The sequence below is a fragment of the Sturnira hondurensis genome, unplaced genomic scaffold, assembly GCF_014824575.4.
Source record: "Sturnira hondurensis isolate 20B ecotype Veracruz unplaced genomic scaffold, ASM1482457v3 Scaffold0006571, whole genome shotgun sequence".
NCBI lineage: Eukaryota > Metazoa > Chordata > Mammalia > Chiroptera > Phyllostomidae > Sturnira > Sturnira hondurensis.
In genome coordinates, this window is record NW_028079202.1 from 2914560 (window position 1) to 2930864 (window position 16305).

General features: G+C 38.2%; 1 protein-coding gene across 3 annotated transcripts in view; it reads right to left on the bottom strand.

Annotated features, from left to right (window-relative positions):
* Positions 1–1548: 1548 nt before the first annotated feature.
* LOC118989875 (carbonic anhydrase 13) overlaps positions 1549–16305 on the bottom strand; it is a 41438-nt gene continuing 26681 nt past the window's right edge. For all 3 annotated transcript variants that reach the window (XM_037050220.1, XM_037050221.1, XM_037050219.1), the window contains one exon: positions 1549–3632. In XM_037050220.1, the coding sequence (XP_036906115.1) occupies positions 3513–3632 (120 nt within the window). In that variant the 3' untranslated portion in view covers positions 1549–3512. The remainder of the gene's footprint in view (positions 3633–16305) is intronic.

The following is a 16305-nucleotide window of genomic DNA, read 5'->3' on the forward strand; positions in this document are numbered from 1 at the left end:
GGAAGGAGCTTTTCAAAACTGAGTGCTCAGAACAGGAGTGACACAGTATGCTAGAAGCAAACACAGGAGAGAGATTTATGTTGGCAAAATCCAGGGAACTTCTCAGCCAGGGCCTTGAGTGACAACAGTATGTAGTTTGCACTCAAATTTAAGGACTTAACCATAATTTAGAGAAAATTATACAGTTCCTCCAGAACCTACGCAGAAATTAACACAAATTGGTTGGCTTGGAGTTGACGTTGCGACGTAAAGTGGTAAGAAAGATGTAACAGTAAAAGTGAGGAAGGGCCAGAAAGGAAGAATGAACCCACGACTACCTGAAACAGAATAATTAATCCTGTGTCAGATAATGTGAGATGAAAAGATTGTGATTCACCTTTCTTATAGCAAATTGTATCAGAGAGCAAGGAAGTGGAAACATGTTGAAGGAGACAGGCCAGCTCAAACACAATTCTGCTGGCCGAATTAAAAACAATCTGCCGGTGAAAACAGTTGGCAATAATGATAATAGACTACAGTCCACTGAATGAAATAAAAACTACTAGGTGCATAGTGGAAATAAGTGAATTAATTAGACATTTAATGAGGTACAGGATTATTTACATGGTCTCAGTGCACATCCTTGCACAAATATGTTTCCTACAGACGATAAAATAGTAAGCACAGTGGAGAAGCCTCACAGATATCACCTTAGCCAATGATGAAAGTGAATGTATGCTGTAAGTCAGAGGAGGTTTCCTGATCACAGGCAGTGAAGGGGATGCATCATGGGCATTGCTCTGGGGACAGTCCTGCCACCCACGCATAATCGTAATCTAATCTCAATGAAGCAGAGAACAAACCCAAATTGAGGGACATTCTATAAAATAACTGGCCTTGCCCTGACTAGTGTGGGTCAGTTGGTGGGGCATCATCCTTCAGAGCAAAAGATTGCTGGTTCACTTCCCAGTTAGGGCATATGCCCAGGTTGAGGGCATTGCTCTGGTTGGGGTGTGTACAAAAAGCAACGAGTTGATGTTTCTCTCTTGCATCAATGTTTCTCTCCCTCTCTTTCTTCCTCCCTTCCCTACTCTCTAAAAATAAATAAATAAAATCTTAAAAATAATTTGCCTATCATCTTCAAAGGAGTAGGGTCCTGAAAAGCAAAGACAGACTGAGAAATGATACCTAGTCGCTAGGGAAGAAGGTGATGACAAGGCCAGTTCACCTCACAATCAGATGTTTCATGTCATGTTGGGTAAATGTGCCAGCTCACAGGACACAGACATTCACATTTGTAGCAGCAGGTTGGCAACTTACTCTCAAATAATTCAGAACAAAAATGTTTTTTGCTCTGCTTGCAGTTTTTCTGTGAGTTTGAAATTATTTTCTAAATAAAAAGCTTAAAAAATGTAATCTCGTTCTGTGTCTTGCAGATACAGGTCCCTGATACAGTTCAAAGTTTGTCTCACTTTCTTTATTGTGGTTGAATTCAATTTAAATTAAAATATAAAATGCCTAACAAACATACATACAATATATGTTGTGGAAAACAAGAGAGAACTCTACTAGCTTTTACAGTTCTTTAATAGTCTCAGAAGATAACAACTTGAACACGTCCTAACAGCTTTTTGCCTCTGAGAAATAAATTAGCAGACAATCTTCAAGGTAACATTTTTAGTCCATGAAAATCCAATTTGAACCATGGAACCAACCCAACACTGTAGCAGAAACCATAAGTTACAAAGAGGTACCTCTCACACCCAGTAATTAGAATCCCCACCCCACACAGGTACACCCCTCCAGGTACAACATCTTACCTTCTCTGAGTGTAAAACACTTCTTTCTCAGACTAGGATACTTTACAGCATGTCTTTCTAAACTAGAGAAGTGCCTTCCCATTGGTATTTTTAAAACCATTAGAATGGCTGGTTACACAAGTAGATTTAATAAGTACTCCTTTAAGAAGAAAGCATTTTCAAGAGACAGCTTACATTTTAGTTGTTACATTAACTTAGGGGGCATTGATCCCAAGCACAGTAAGAGAATTACCAAAGATAAAATAAAATTAGAAAAGATAGTTGATTTATTAGATATTTACTACATCCTTAGAATTCTCTGCAAGGTCTCAAGCTGGATACTGGGGTGGGAGTTTGGGGAAGGTAAGAATCACAGTGACTAAGCTGTTAGCCTCAGTCTCCAGGAGCCTGTCTTTTGCAACCACATGCATCGTTATTTTACTGACTCAGTTACCTCATCAGGGAGACTATCACAGAATATTTTCAATGACAAAGTCTACACTCAGAAGAGGGGTGTCCTAAACAAATCATCAAAATCAAGGAAACTTGGTTAAACTTCTCTCAAGATGACAGCATGTGGTCAAGTCTGTGTGGTTAATAAGTTAATGAATAAATGAATAATGCTACTCCTTGTACCAGAAAGAGCAAAGAAATCCCCCCACCCCATCCTCCTTCACCCCAAACAAATACAAATATACTAGAATAATAGGTTAAAGTGAACATCAAGAGCCACCTTGCAAAATTACTTAAAGACTAAAGGACATGGTTAAGGGGAGATGGGCTTTGCCCCAGAAATGGGTGGGTTTATGGACAACTTGTGCATTTATCTAAGACTCAGGTAAGTTTTCCCAGCCATTGACAGAAAAACGAGCCGCAGAGATGGCCATGCCCTGTGGCCAAAATGCAGGGCAGAGTGGACCATACATCACCACGTCTTAGCAGCTTGCACCGTGTCTGTGAGCTCACCTTTCAAAGGACCTCTTGCCCTGAGTTGGCCAGCACTGCATCTCATCAGTCTTTAGCCAGTTTATCATTAACATCATCAGTGAATGTGATGTATAACAATTCATTCAAGTTTAAACAGACACTTATATCCTGAGGAATTCTTCACCAAAACTGTGTGGGCTATTGCTGAGCATGCAGTAGACACAGGAAGTGGTTATATTCCATCACCGCTCCCAACAAGTCTCATATTGTTCATTTTGCCAAAAGCATCATGAATCAGCAATGTAATCAAAATCAAATTCTCTTTAAAATTGTAAACATTATCAACCTTTTATGAACTGGAATGATATCAAGACATTAAGCAGAACCATTCATTTAGAAAAAGGTATTCCAATTCTATTACTCTGGAAATGAATTTAAGTTTTTCACAAACATCACAGAGAGACCTGATTGATTTGGTCTATACAACAATGGAAAATATTTTATACATTCTAAGGTTTGCTATGCCAGCATGTTTTCCCTCAGGTTGAAGAGTACACATTTCATGGGTTTTAACACATGTGACACAGTGTTTCCTGCTTGAAGATCCAAGAATGCAAATATGAGACAGACAAGTCAACTCGGCTTGATTAAAGAGATCTGATTTTCTTGGTGTTCCTGAGGCTGATAGCACAATGGTACCTGCAAACTAGAATTCTAGGAAAGAACCATCAGTAGAAATTTTTGTGTCCCAATTGGTTTTGTTTTCTCTCTGCAGGCACATTTGAGGTGGTCCACTGGCAGCAGCATTTAGTGGAATGAGGCCCTCACTCGTCGGCCCTTCAGAGGCTGAGGTGGACGGTGATTGCTCAGCAAGAAGGTGGCTGCTTCACCCTCCGTGGTGCAGAGGAGGGTGCGGAATGTGGCCAGCTGTCAGTGAGAAGAGAAGACTGTGTCAACATATAAGGTGAGCAGTGTTAGTGCAGTGACCTGCGCAGAAAGTGGAGAAACATCACCTTCTATCTACCAGGAACTAAAAATATTGCAATGAAAATTTTCTAAGCTACAGGTCATACCTGATAAAGCAACTCTTTTGCTAAATTCTCACCATTGTACAAACACACATGGCTTCAAAAATTAAGTATATCAGCATTCTTTGCTTGAAGAGCAAAGTCATGAGAGGAAACGTTTGGAGTGTTTGAAGCATACATATCCAGAAATCCGAGGGTGCTACCTCAAAGGCAGAATGGGACAGTGGTATGGGGCTCAGGCTTCCTGAGCAAGGACCCAGGTCTGGTTCTGCCACAACCTACATGACCTTGGCTTCACTTTCCTTAGCATGAAGTGAAGCCTTAGATTAGGTCACCTCAGGGGGTGTCTTCAGCTCTTGGAATCACACTGAACACTTGTAAGTTCCCCAGTATCACACAGGCCCAGTTTTCATAAGAACCATGTTCATTCTGAAACATTTTGATTTTTAAGTATTATTTTCCTCTAAGTAGAAAATGTTGCTTGTTTTCAACATGTTTGTGCCTTGTAAACAACTATCTGTGGAAAAATCCTGAGGCCTTTCAACCTCTGATAATGTTTAAGCACAATTTAAGTGGTATACACATATTTCTCACCAAAAGGGATTAGTTTCTCTTATTAGAAAAAGCTTACTTACGGCCCTGGCTGGTGTAGCTCAGTGGATTGGGTGCGGGCCTGTGAACCACATGATCGAGGTTCGATTCCCAGTCAGGGCACATGCCTGGGTTGCAGGCCAGTTCCCAGCAGGGGACTCATGAGAGGCAACCATACATTGGTATTTCTCTCCTTCTCTCCTTTCCTTCCCCTCTAAAGATAAATAAATGAAATCTTTAAAAAAATATTATGTATTTGCAGCCATTAGGATTCTCCAATTCTTTAATAAATAAAAATAAATAAATAAATGATAAAAAAGCTTACTTACCTTACAAACTTCATGCAATATCCAAGTATCAAGAAAAAAATAGAGATTACTAGTAACCACATCAAAAGATGTAACCACATTATAAAGTATTTTTATGTATAAACACACACACATATTTGGGATGTTTTATTACAAAATATTAGCTTAACAAAAATGTTCTTCCAAAACCTTATTTTTTTCATATACAGGGTATAAAAAAGTGGGTTTACAGTTGTGAGTATATAAAACACAGTTTATTCTTGTATTATTATTAATTATTCCATTATTTTCCATAAGAACTATAAACCTACTTTTGCCCCTCCCTATGCATATACATCTTTGCATATCAATAAATATAAATCACTGTCACTATTCTTAATTTCTGAAAAGTTTTATATTATGAGCATGTTTAATATTATTAATTAAATTTAGCATAGGTCTATAGCAGTAAAATAAAGATAGGGTAAATGCCTTGAGTAATTTTACTGTCTTTTTTTAAAAAATATTTTATTTATTTATTTTCAGAAAGAGGGGAAGGAAAGGAGAGAGGGAGAGAAATATCAATGTGTGGTTGCCTCTCATGTGTCCCTCACTGGGAACTGGCCTGCAACCCAGGCATGTGCCCTGACTGGGAATCGAACCGTGATCCTTAGCTTCACAGGTTCACGCTCAATCCACTGAGCTACACCAGCCAGGGCTAATTTTACTGTCTTAAAAATGTTCACCAAGCTCTGGTCAGCATGGCTCAGTTGTTTGGGTATCATCCTGTAAAGTGAAAGCCCACTGCACTGGTTTGATTCCCAGTCAAGGCACATGCTTGGGCTGCAGATTTGGTCCCCCATCGGGCTGTGTGCAGGAGGCAGCTGATGGATATTTCCCACATTGATCTTGTTCTCCCTCTTTTTCTCCCTCCTTTTTCCTCTTTCTATAAATAAATAAATATCAAAAGAAATATTCACCGAAAATATATTGCCAGTTAATACAAGTAAGTTTTTGGTATTTGTTTTACTGTTTTGAGTTAAAACAAATCGTTAAATTACTAAGAATGAGAGCCTCCATTCTCTAAGCTTTGCTAGTTACTTAATCACTAAGTCAAGCAAATTCAGACCAGGATCCATCAGTTAGGTTCCCACAACCATCATGAACCTAAACCATTTCTCACAGAGCACTTGCCAGACTGGGAGGAAGAGGTAGGGAGGGTCCTTCATGTAAAAGGCAGCTTATAACCACCTTTGTGGAGGTAAGTTCAGGTCATGTTCAAGCAGCTGTGTATTTCTACAAGTGATATTTTGAGGTGTCCTTTAAAGGGGCACATGTTTGGGAAGGATAAGACAAGTATTTACAACTTGCTATATCATTCGTGTTTCATTAGACCAAACCATTGCAGCTAAAGCCAAATGAGACAGGTTATTCTTAGAAAAGTCAAGCAGCAGAGGCCACAGGGAAGACTCCCCAGCTTAATGCAAACCCCAGTAATCCTGATCTGTGTGAAGCAGTCATTCCAGGTGGGAGGCTGTACAGGAATCCAAAGTTCTGAATCAGGGCACTGCCTCACCAGCCTCACAGAGCACAACCACCCTCCCAGGGAAACTGAAGAGTCTCTCAAAATCCCCCTCCCTGCTTCTTACCCCCCTGCAAGCTCACCATGGCTCCCTACATTAGCCTTTCTGATACATTAGCCTCATGGGTCTCAGGGTGGAACTTACTCTAGAACTTTCTCTGACCTGGTTGATCATTTTGGTAAGACTTCCCAAACCTTTCTTGATGTCCCATCAAACCCCTTCACTTCCTCACTCTGGATCTGCCTCCCACCTACTTAGCTCAGTGAGGTAGGCCCTGCATCTGCCAGTCCCCGCTTATATTTGCTTCTCTTAGCTCTGGTATTGACAGGTTAAAGGGACATTAGGAATCCTCCCTGTTTATGCCCGAGCCGTGACCTTTATTGTAAGAATAAAAATATAGGCATGCTGTCTCCCAGGGAGAACTGGCCCTTCTCCCCGGGAGATTAGTACTTTTAAAATTTAACTGTTCCTTCAGGGAGAACTGGCTCTTCTCCCAGTGGTACCTGTTGGTTAGTTAAGTCACACAAGGCTTTTGGTGCATAGCCACTTTTGCCTAAAACATATTTAACCATAGCCCCCAAAGTGAGACTTTGGAATCTCACCTGAGAGAAGGATGCTTCACTTGGAACTTTCCTAGTCAGACCCCGAATGCTGTCTCTGGGATTCCCCAGTGTCTACGTTCAGATGTTGATGATTTCCCATCTGGTGATGTGCGATCTTGACTCTTGCTTTCGCTTTGCTCTCGCTTAATAAAGCGTTTAGCTATTCACCTTTGACTTGGGTTGTTCATTGTCTGCATATCCGAACCTCCAAGTTAAGTGGCCATGATCTCGTACATGCCCCTTTAATGCACAGGTGTCTCCTGCCACTGCTCTGGCCTTGAAATGCATACCTTGGCTGGTCCCTAACAGTCTCATCCCTTCAGTGTCCTGGCTTTGTTCAGGCAAAAAATCTACCCCTCTGTCACTGAAGTGGACTGTGCATTCACCTGTTTCTGGGCAGGGGCCTCCCAGGTGAGCCTGGAGACTCAGGTGGGTGTGACCTGTTTTGCTATTTTCTTTGGCTCAATACTGCAATTTTCATTTCCTTGTATAGTAACCCCAGTAAACAGAAATACAGGGTCTGGCACAAGTAATGCCCCTCTTTTATTACAAAACCTTAAGTACGTAATTCTGTAACATAACAACATCATACTCAAGCACACCATGTGACATTTCAGGTGAAATGTTCAAAAAGCTAGCTGTCCATTTCATATGAGACATGATTATGGTACCCTACTAACCATACTCAAGCAAGCGTTACTTCTGCTGGACCCTGTACTCTTTTCTAGTACTTTGTAAATAGATTTCTGTCACTCTGGTGCTCAAATGTCTGCCAAAGTTGAATCATAATAAAAATAAGCTCTATTATGGAACATGGTAGGACAGGCACTGTGCTAAGTGCTTTACATTACATTATCTCACTTAATCTCCCAAACAACCCTGTCAATAATGTATTGTTATCCCCATTTAAAGACAAGAAACATGAAGGACAGCAAGGAAGGTTTGTAGACAAGCCATCCAGTAAACAAGCCATAGCACCTTAGTGCATCTGTAACTTTGTCTGTTCTTTCTTTTTTTCCCACCATTTTCCCCCAATCTCTTTTTATTTACTTGTTATTATGAAAATTTTCAAACACACACACGTAGAATAATAAACCATAGTGAACCCATAACCAACTTTAACAACTACCTATCCACATGTGGCCAAGTTAACGTCATCCACACTCTCACCCATTCTCTCTCTCTACCTCCTGCCTGCCTAACTGGATTATTTTGATGTAAATTCCTAATACTATATGATTTCAGGTATAAATATCTGAAAGTATAACTTTAAAATAAGTGACATTTCTACCTCTATAAAGGCCCCCAAAACAGACTTGTTACCAAGACTTCTGAGTATCTCTACCTGCCAGTTCCAACTAACCTAGATTATCTCCTGTCACTTCTATACACATTTCCCACCCTCAGCCATGTTGGTAACAAGTGGTTCCTGAACACCTAAATGAAAATATTTCGGTGATTTAAAAAATTCATGTACCTATATCATCTCCCAGAGCTTCTGAATCAGAATTTCTGCTAAGGCCCAAGGATCAACATTCTGACAAGATTTCCTAGGTCATTCTTGCAGGCACTGAAGTTTGAGAACCTCAGGTACAGATTCACCACTTTCCCTTTCCTGCTGCCTCTTCTTGAAATTCCCCTTTTTCATAATCCCCCCCCCCCCCAGCCCACAGTCATCTTCTGACCAGCCCACACACCAGGTCTTTCATGAAGTTTTTTTTCTGATTTCTCCAATGAAAAATCATCTTGCCCTGTCTGGACTCCCCATATACCTATGTTCTCTTCTAGTACCAGGAACAGCCATGTTGCCACAGTTTTTATGCATTCCTTTTACCTGCTCAGTTAGATTATAAACTACTGGAAGACAAGGGCTACTTTTTAATACCTCTTTGTATCTCTTGCATGAATTAGCAATTATTAAATAATTTTCGAGTTAACTTATAGTTTAGAAATTTAATTTCAAAGCTAATCATACAGAATTTTATATATTGAGTTAAAATTAATGTTCAAGTGAGTGAATTCTTTCCTCATTTCATAACTAGTTTAAAGATTCAGAAGTAAAGAAAAACATTCTTAGGTCATTAATGATCACTAATATGAAATATAAAATTTTACTATGAAAAAAGGACACTAGGAGTTTTGCTTCCAGATATGATAGATCAAGACCCTGCAGACAACCTCCATGTGGAAAACAACTCTAAAATCAGACATGGTGCAAAAGCAACTGGCTACTGGAACTGCAGCATTAACATAGGCCCAGGGACTCAGCAGTGTATATGCTCACAGGAAGGAGTGGTGGAAGTGGTATAGTGAGTTCCTGTCTTTCCAGTTTATCACCAGAAGCTGGGTGGAGTCTGCAATGGGGACACCTGTTTTACAAAAAAATGAGCCAGGGAGTGATTTCCAACTCTATACCCACAAACCATGCAGGGCTGAATTGAGACAAGACCTGCAGCACAAGAAAAAAAAAACTGCAGTTCAAGCCTAGCCAAGAAAATTATGTGTTATCACCAAGGAAACAATACTCATCAGAGAAAAATAACAGAATCCAGAATCTCTATATCTTAACATTCATAATACATAGAATATAATAAAAAATCACTCAACATGAAGAAAATGGAACACATTCTCAAAAAAAGAAAAATTAACACAGTCCAACCCAAGATGAACCAAATGTGAAACTTACAGGGTATAAAATTGGCTATATGAAATTAAACAAAGCATCTTTTTTGATGTATGAGAAATCTCAGCAGAGTAATGGGAAGTCTCAGCAGAAAACAGAAATAATAAAAGAAAGCCAAATAGAAATTTTAGAACTAAAAATATTTTCAAACAAAAAGTCACTGGATAGAATTAACAGTCATATTGATATGCCAGATGAAAGCAAATGAAGTTAAATACAGGTAGATAGAAATTATCCACAGTGAAGAACAGAGATAACAAATTTTAATAGAGCTTAAAGGATAATATTAAAAGGTTAAATATAGGTGTAATTAGAATATCAAAAGGAAAAGAAAGAGAGAATGAGGTACAGCATACATAAAACTTAACTCATAAATAATCAAAGACTTAAATGTAAAAGCTAAAACTATTAATGTAGAAAAATATTTTGTCACATATAGTTAGGCAAAAACTTCTTAAACATAGTTATTTTGCACAAACTATAAAAGATAAGTTGATAGAATGGAATGAATTAAAATGAAGAACTTCTCCTCTTCAAAAAACATAGTAAAAAAAAAAGCAATCCACAGACTGTGAAAAAACTTTTACAAAAACATGTATTGAAAAGGGGCTTTTTCAGAAAAGTAAAAATGGAACTGCCTTTTGACCTAGCAGTTATCACTGCTGGGATTATATCCTAAGAACCCTGAAACAACAATCCAAAAGAACCTATGCATCCCAATGTGCATAGCAGCACAATTTACAATAGTCAAGTGTTGGAAGCAACCTAAGTGCCTATCAGTAAATGAATGGATCCAAAAACTATGGTACATTTACACAATGGAATACTACACAGCAGAAAGAAAGAAGGAGCTCCTCCTACCCTTTGCAATAGCATGAATGGAACTGGAGAGCATTATGCTAAGTAAAATAAGCCAGGCAGTGAGGGACAAATACCACATAATCTCACCTTGTCTGGAACCTAATTAGAAAAATAAACAAGCAAGCAAAATATAACTAGAAACATTGAAATTAAGAATAATCTGACAGTAACCAGAGGGGAGTTGGGAGGGGAAAATGGGGGGAAGTAGGGAAGGGTTTTCAGGAACAACTATAAAAGACACATGGACAAAACCAAGGTGGGGTGGAAGCAAGGGAGGGAGGTGGGGATGGCTGGGGTGGTGGGGGAGAGATGGGGGGTAAATGCAGACAACTGTAATTGAAAAACAAAAAAATAACTTAAAAAAATAAATGTGTAACTTTAGCACCTGTCCCCATCTGCTGAATCAAAATCTGCATATCTTCATTGAACAGGGTTTCCAAGTGACTTTTTTCCATAATGCAATTTGAGAAGTACTTCCCTACTTATCCTTTATTATGAAACTTAAATGTTATGTTGTACCATAAAGAAATAAAAATAATGAAGAACACCTTAAAAAAAAAGAAAAAGGGTTTTTTATCCAGATTGTACCAAGAGCTACTACAACTCAATAATGAGATGACACACAACCCAAATTTAAAATGATTAAATGATTGGAACAAATACTTCACAAGAGATTATATACATAGCCAATAAGCATATGAAAAAATGCTCAAGATCACTAGTCATCAGATCAATGCATATCGAAACCACACAGACACACTAGAATGATTGAAGTTAAAGATGAACAGTACCAAGTGCTGATGAGTATGTGAACCAACTAGAAATCTCATTACTGCTAAGGATAGAAGAAGGAATAAACCTTTAGAAGACAATATGGTGGGTCCCAAGATGGTGGGGGAGTGAATAGAGGTCACACTAACCTCCTCCCAGGACCAATCTGGAATTACAACTGTATTATGGAGAAATCACCTAGAACAAACAACTGAACAACAGTTAGAGAGAAGCCTTATAACCTTGGACAGACAAGAATCATTTTCAGAACTAACTGACTATAAAGGAGTGCAGTGGAGACTCAAGAAGGCTGGCTGGGTGCAGCACTGGAAGGATACTTAAGCAGCCAGTTGGATCCACCTGAGAAGGGTGGAATCTAAACCCTAAGCTGGGATCCCCAGCCTAGAGCACCAGAGCCCAAAAAGTATACAGATAACATCCAGTGGTAAAAAGTGGCAGAATTGTACTCTGCCAGAAATGGAAGTCTGGAGATGCAAAGAGACATTTAAAGGGCCAAAACACAAATTTTCATTTGCAGCCATTTACCTGGGGCTCCAGCAAAGGCAGGGGCAAAGTGGGATAGAGAAGGCTGAAGAGAGACTGGGGATGGAGGCTTTGGGGAGAGAGCTGAGAGAATAGACTCTAGGGTCCCAGTGCCAAGTCATCCCTCATATGGGCAGCAGACTACTTGGTCAGGCAGAGCCTCCTGCCCCCCACGGCAGCAGCCTGAGGGGAAGCAATAGCCCCTCCCCCGGGAGATATTTTGTCCCACCCTGTGGTAGAAGCCTGACTTCTGAATGCAGTCTGACTAGATTAACAACTGAAGGAGGTAACCACAAACAGTAGACTCCTGGATGTCTCAGATGGGGCCAACATCTGACATCACCACAGGCAGATCCAGAAATAATAAACAGTGGTAAATACTAGATGCTACCAAGATGAAATCCATTGTGGTCTTCTCTGTGATTTGTGATATTTTTCTCTCCTGGATAGCTTTTTAACATTTATTTCTTGTCCTTCAGATTTTGCATATTAATCACTATATTTTATACTATAGTTTACTTCAATTCCTATATTTTGCCTCTCCTTTCTATTACTCCATTTCACCTTTTCCTTTCTCCTCACTGTTTTCATTTTAAATTTTGTTTTCTCTCTTGATACAACATGTCTTCATTACACACTCTTACTATTTGTCCCCCATTCAGCCTCTCAAAACCAATTGTCTTGTCAATGTCCATCTCACATTCTTTTTCCCATTCTCAAAATATCCACATTTTCTCTCAATCTTTAGCAATCTTCGCATATTGGTTGTGGACAGAGTAGTTGTTGTTGCATTTTTTTCAATTTTATCTCTAGATCTTCACTAATTTTGCATTTCAATATCAAACTTTATTGTTCCTTTCTCCTACTCTTTTTTTGCATCTCAAATTTTAATTTTGCCCTGTCTGGCCTGTTTTCCTTTCTTATTTTTCTCTTTCACCCTGCCATTTTTCCTTTTTCCCCCTTTTTTCTTTTTCCTTCCATCTCAAATTTTCATTTTTCCTTGTCTTGGCCTGGTTTTCATTTCTCACTCAGTATTCCCTCTCCCTCTCTCATCTCAAAATCACTTCCCATTCCTCTAACATCTCTTAAGCTTTTCTTTCTTTCTTTTTTCCCTGTTATTCCCATCTCACCTATATTAATTTTAGGTCATTTGTTGTTGTTGATAGTGCTGTGGTAACTCTTTGTCTCTAATAAGGCTCCTATATTTTTATTATTTATTTAATTTTTCCTTTCTTTTTTTTCTTTCTATCACTTTATATTATGTTAATATCTATTTAAACCTAATACTATACACTTCTCTCCTCTTACTCCAAACTACCTTCTTCATTTCCTTTTTTATTTACTATACAAATTTTACTTCTTCTCTTTGCATTGCTTTCATTCCCAACTCTAATTCATGCTCCTCCCTCTACCCTCTCAAAATCATTTTTCTTTTAGTAGGTCATCTCATATTCACTCTCCTTTCCTATAAAAGTCTTAATCTCTTTATACCCTTATTAAGACTGGTTAATTTGCTGTTGATAGTGGGATTGAGGGAAAGAGTTATTTTGGTGGGTGTGGGTTCGTTTCTAGGGCTTTGTGGTTTTTTTCTGCACACTGTGGTGCAGGCAGTACCTGCACAAGCGCATACAAGGTGTTGTGGTGTGCAGACTGACCCTCAGCCAATTAGCTGGAGGAAAGGATCCACCAAAGAGTGACCCAACAATCAAAACCCAATTACATCCAGAAAGCCAACATAAATGGTATAAAAGGCATCCCAAGACCATAAAGTTCAGGAGATCAAGAAGACTGCACCACTGAATCACACAGGTCTCCTACCATAGAAGTTCACACCACAATTCAGGGAGTCAAAGCAGATCAATTTAAGAAGAAGAGGCAAACAAGAAGAATCTTCCAAAAAATGGGAAGGCAAAGAAACAACTTCCAATCCAAAAAAAAAGTAGGAATTCTCAGAAACAGTGCTAAATGAAATAGAAGCAAGTCAATTATCAGATACTGAGTTCAAAACAATTGTTATAAAAGGCTCAATAAGCTTAGTAAGAATTACCAAAAACTACAGGGAAGCTGCAAGGAACTTTTTGAGAAATACATCAGCAAGAAAAAGTAGATAGAAACTGTCAACAAAAGCCATGAGGAAATGAAGAATACAATTTCTGAAAGGAAGAACATAGTAGAAGGAATCAAAGGCAGGCTGGATAACACAGAGAATTGGATCAGTGACCTGGAGGACAAAGTAGAAAAAAATTCCTAGAAAGAGCAAGAAAAGGATAAAAGACACAAAAAGAATAAATAAGGGTTAAGGTAACTTCAGGACAACATGAAATGTGATAATATCCACATAATAGGTATACCAGGAGAAGAAGAGGAGCAAGGGATAGAAAACTTGTTTGAAAAAGTAATGACGGAAAACTTCCCTAATTTATTTGATGAGAGAAAAGGTCATACAAGTCCAGGACGTATATAGGGTCCCAATCAGGATTAGCCCAAACAGGCCAACTCCAAGAAACATTTAATTATGATTAACTATTTACTCACAATTAAAATGGCAAAATCCAAAGATAAAGAGAAAATCTTAAAGGCAGCAAAGGAGACATGGGAAATAACATATAAAGGAGCTCTGATAAAGCTAGCAGCTTACTTCTCAACAGAAACAAAAGTCAGAAGGGGGTTGAAAGAAATATTCCGAGTAATGAAAAGCAAAGACCTGCAACCAAGAGTACACTATACAGCAAGGCTCTCAATTAAAATGGAAGGTGAAATAAGGAGTTTCCCAGACAAAAGAAGGCTAAAAGAATACCCCTCCAACAAACCAGCATTACAAGATATGCTAAAGGGACTGCTTTAAGAAAATAAAGAAAAAGAGCATGCATGCACGTAAGAGAGGAAACCAGGTACAAAGGGGAAAATGAATAAATACCTATCAATAAACTGTAAATGTAAATGGATTAAATGCTCCAATCAAATGACATAGCATAGCTGAATGGATAAGAAAACATTACCAAAACATATACTGTCTATAAGAGACCCACCTCAGAACAAAAGACCTACACAGACTGAAAGTGAAGGGTTGGAAAAAAATATTGCAAACAAATAGAAAAAAAAAAGGCCAGGATAGCAATACTTATATCAGACAAAACAGACTTCAAAACAAAGGCCATAAAAAGAGATCCAGAAGAACACTTCATAATACTCAAGGGAAGAATCCATAAAAAAGACATAAGTACTGTAAATATATACGCACCCAACATAGGAGTACCCAAATATATAAGGAAAATCTTGGAAACTTCAAGAAAGATATTGATAGCAACACAATTATAGAAGGGGGTTTTAACACCCCACTGTAAACAATGGATAGATCTTCCAAACAAACTATTAACAAAGATATTGAGGCACTGAACAATGTCTTAGATCAAATGGACTTAACTGACATATATAGAGCCTTTCATCCCAAAGAAGCAAAATACATATTCTTTTCAAATGTAATATTTTCAAAGATAGGTCACATGATAGGACACAAAACAAGCCATCACAAATTCAAGAAAATTGAAATCATATCAAGCATTTTCTAGGATCACAAGAGTTTGAAATGAGAAAACAACCTCAGAGAAAAAAACTCAAAACATTCATACTCATGGAGACTAAGTAGCATCATATTAAAAATGAATGGATTAATAATGAGATCAAGGAAGAAATAAAAAGGTTCTGGATACAAATGAAGAAAACACATGACAGTCCAAAATCTATGGGACACAGCAAAGGCAGTCCTTTGGGAAGTTCATAGCAATAAAGGCCTACCTAAAAAATATAGAAAAATTTTAAATAAACAAATTAACCCCACATCTACAAGAAGTGGAGGAACAACAACAAACAAAGCCCAGAGCGAGTAGAAGGAATGAAATAATCATGATCAGAACAGAATTAAATGACATAGAGAATAAAAGAAGAATTAAATGATCAATAAATCCAGGAGCTGGTTGGTTCTTTGAAAAGATTAACAAAATGGACAAGCCTTTAACCAGACTTATCAAGAAAAAAGAGAGAGAGTACCCAAGTAAATAAAATCAGAAATGAAAGAGGAGAAATTATAACTGATACCTCAGAAATACAAGGGATTGTAAGAAATTACTACAAACAACTGTATGCCAAGAAATTTGAAAATCTAGGTGAAATGGACAAATTTCTGGAAACATAATCCTCCCAAACTAAGTCAAGAAGAAGCAGAAAGCCTGAACAGACCAAGAAAAGCTAGTAAAATTGAAGCAGTGATTTAAAAAAAAAAAAAAAAAAACAACAACAAAAAAACTCCTGGTACACAAAAGCCCTGGACCAAAAAATTTCACAGGAGAATTTTCCCAAACATTTAACAAAGAGCTAACTCTGATCCTTCTCAAACTATTCCAAGAAACTCAAGAAGAGGGAAGATTCCCATACTCTTTTTAGGAGGCCACCATCATCCTGATCCTAAAACTAGATAAATACACAACAAAGAAAGAAAACCACAGGCCAATATTGCTGATGAACATAGATGCTAAAATCCTCAACAAAATATTGGCAAACTGGATCCAGCAATAAAGTAAAAAGATCATACACCGTAACCAAGTGGAATTCATCCCAGGGATGCAAGGATGTTACAACATTCACAATTCAATAA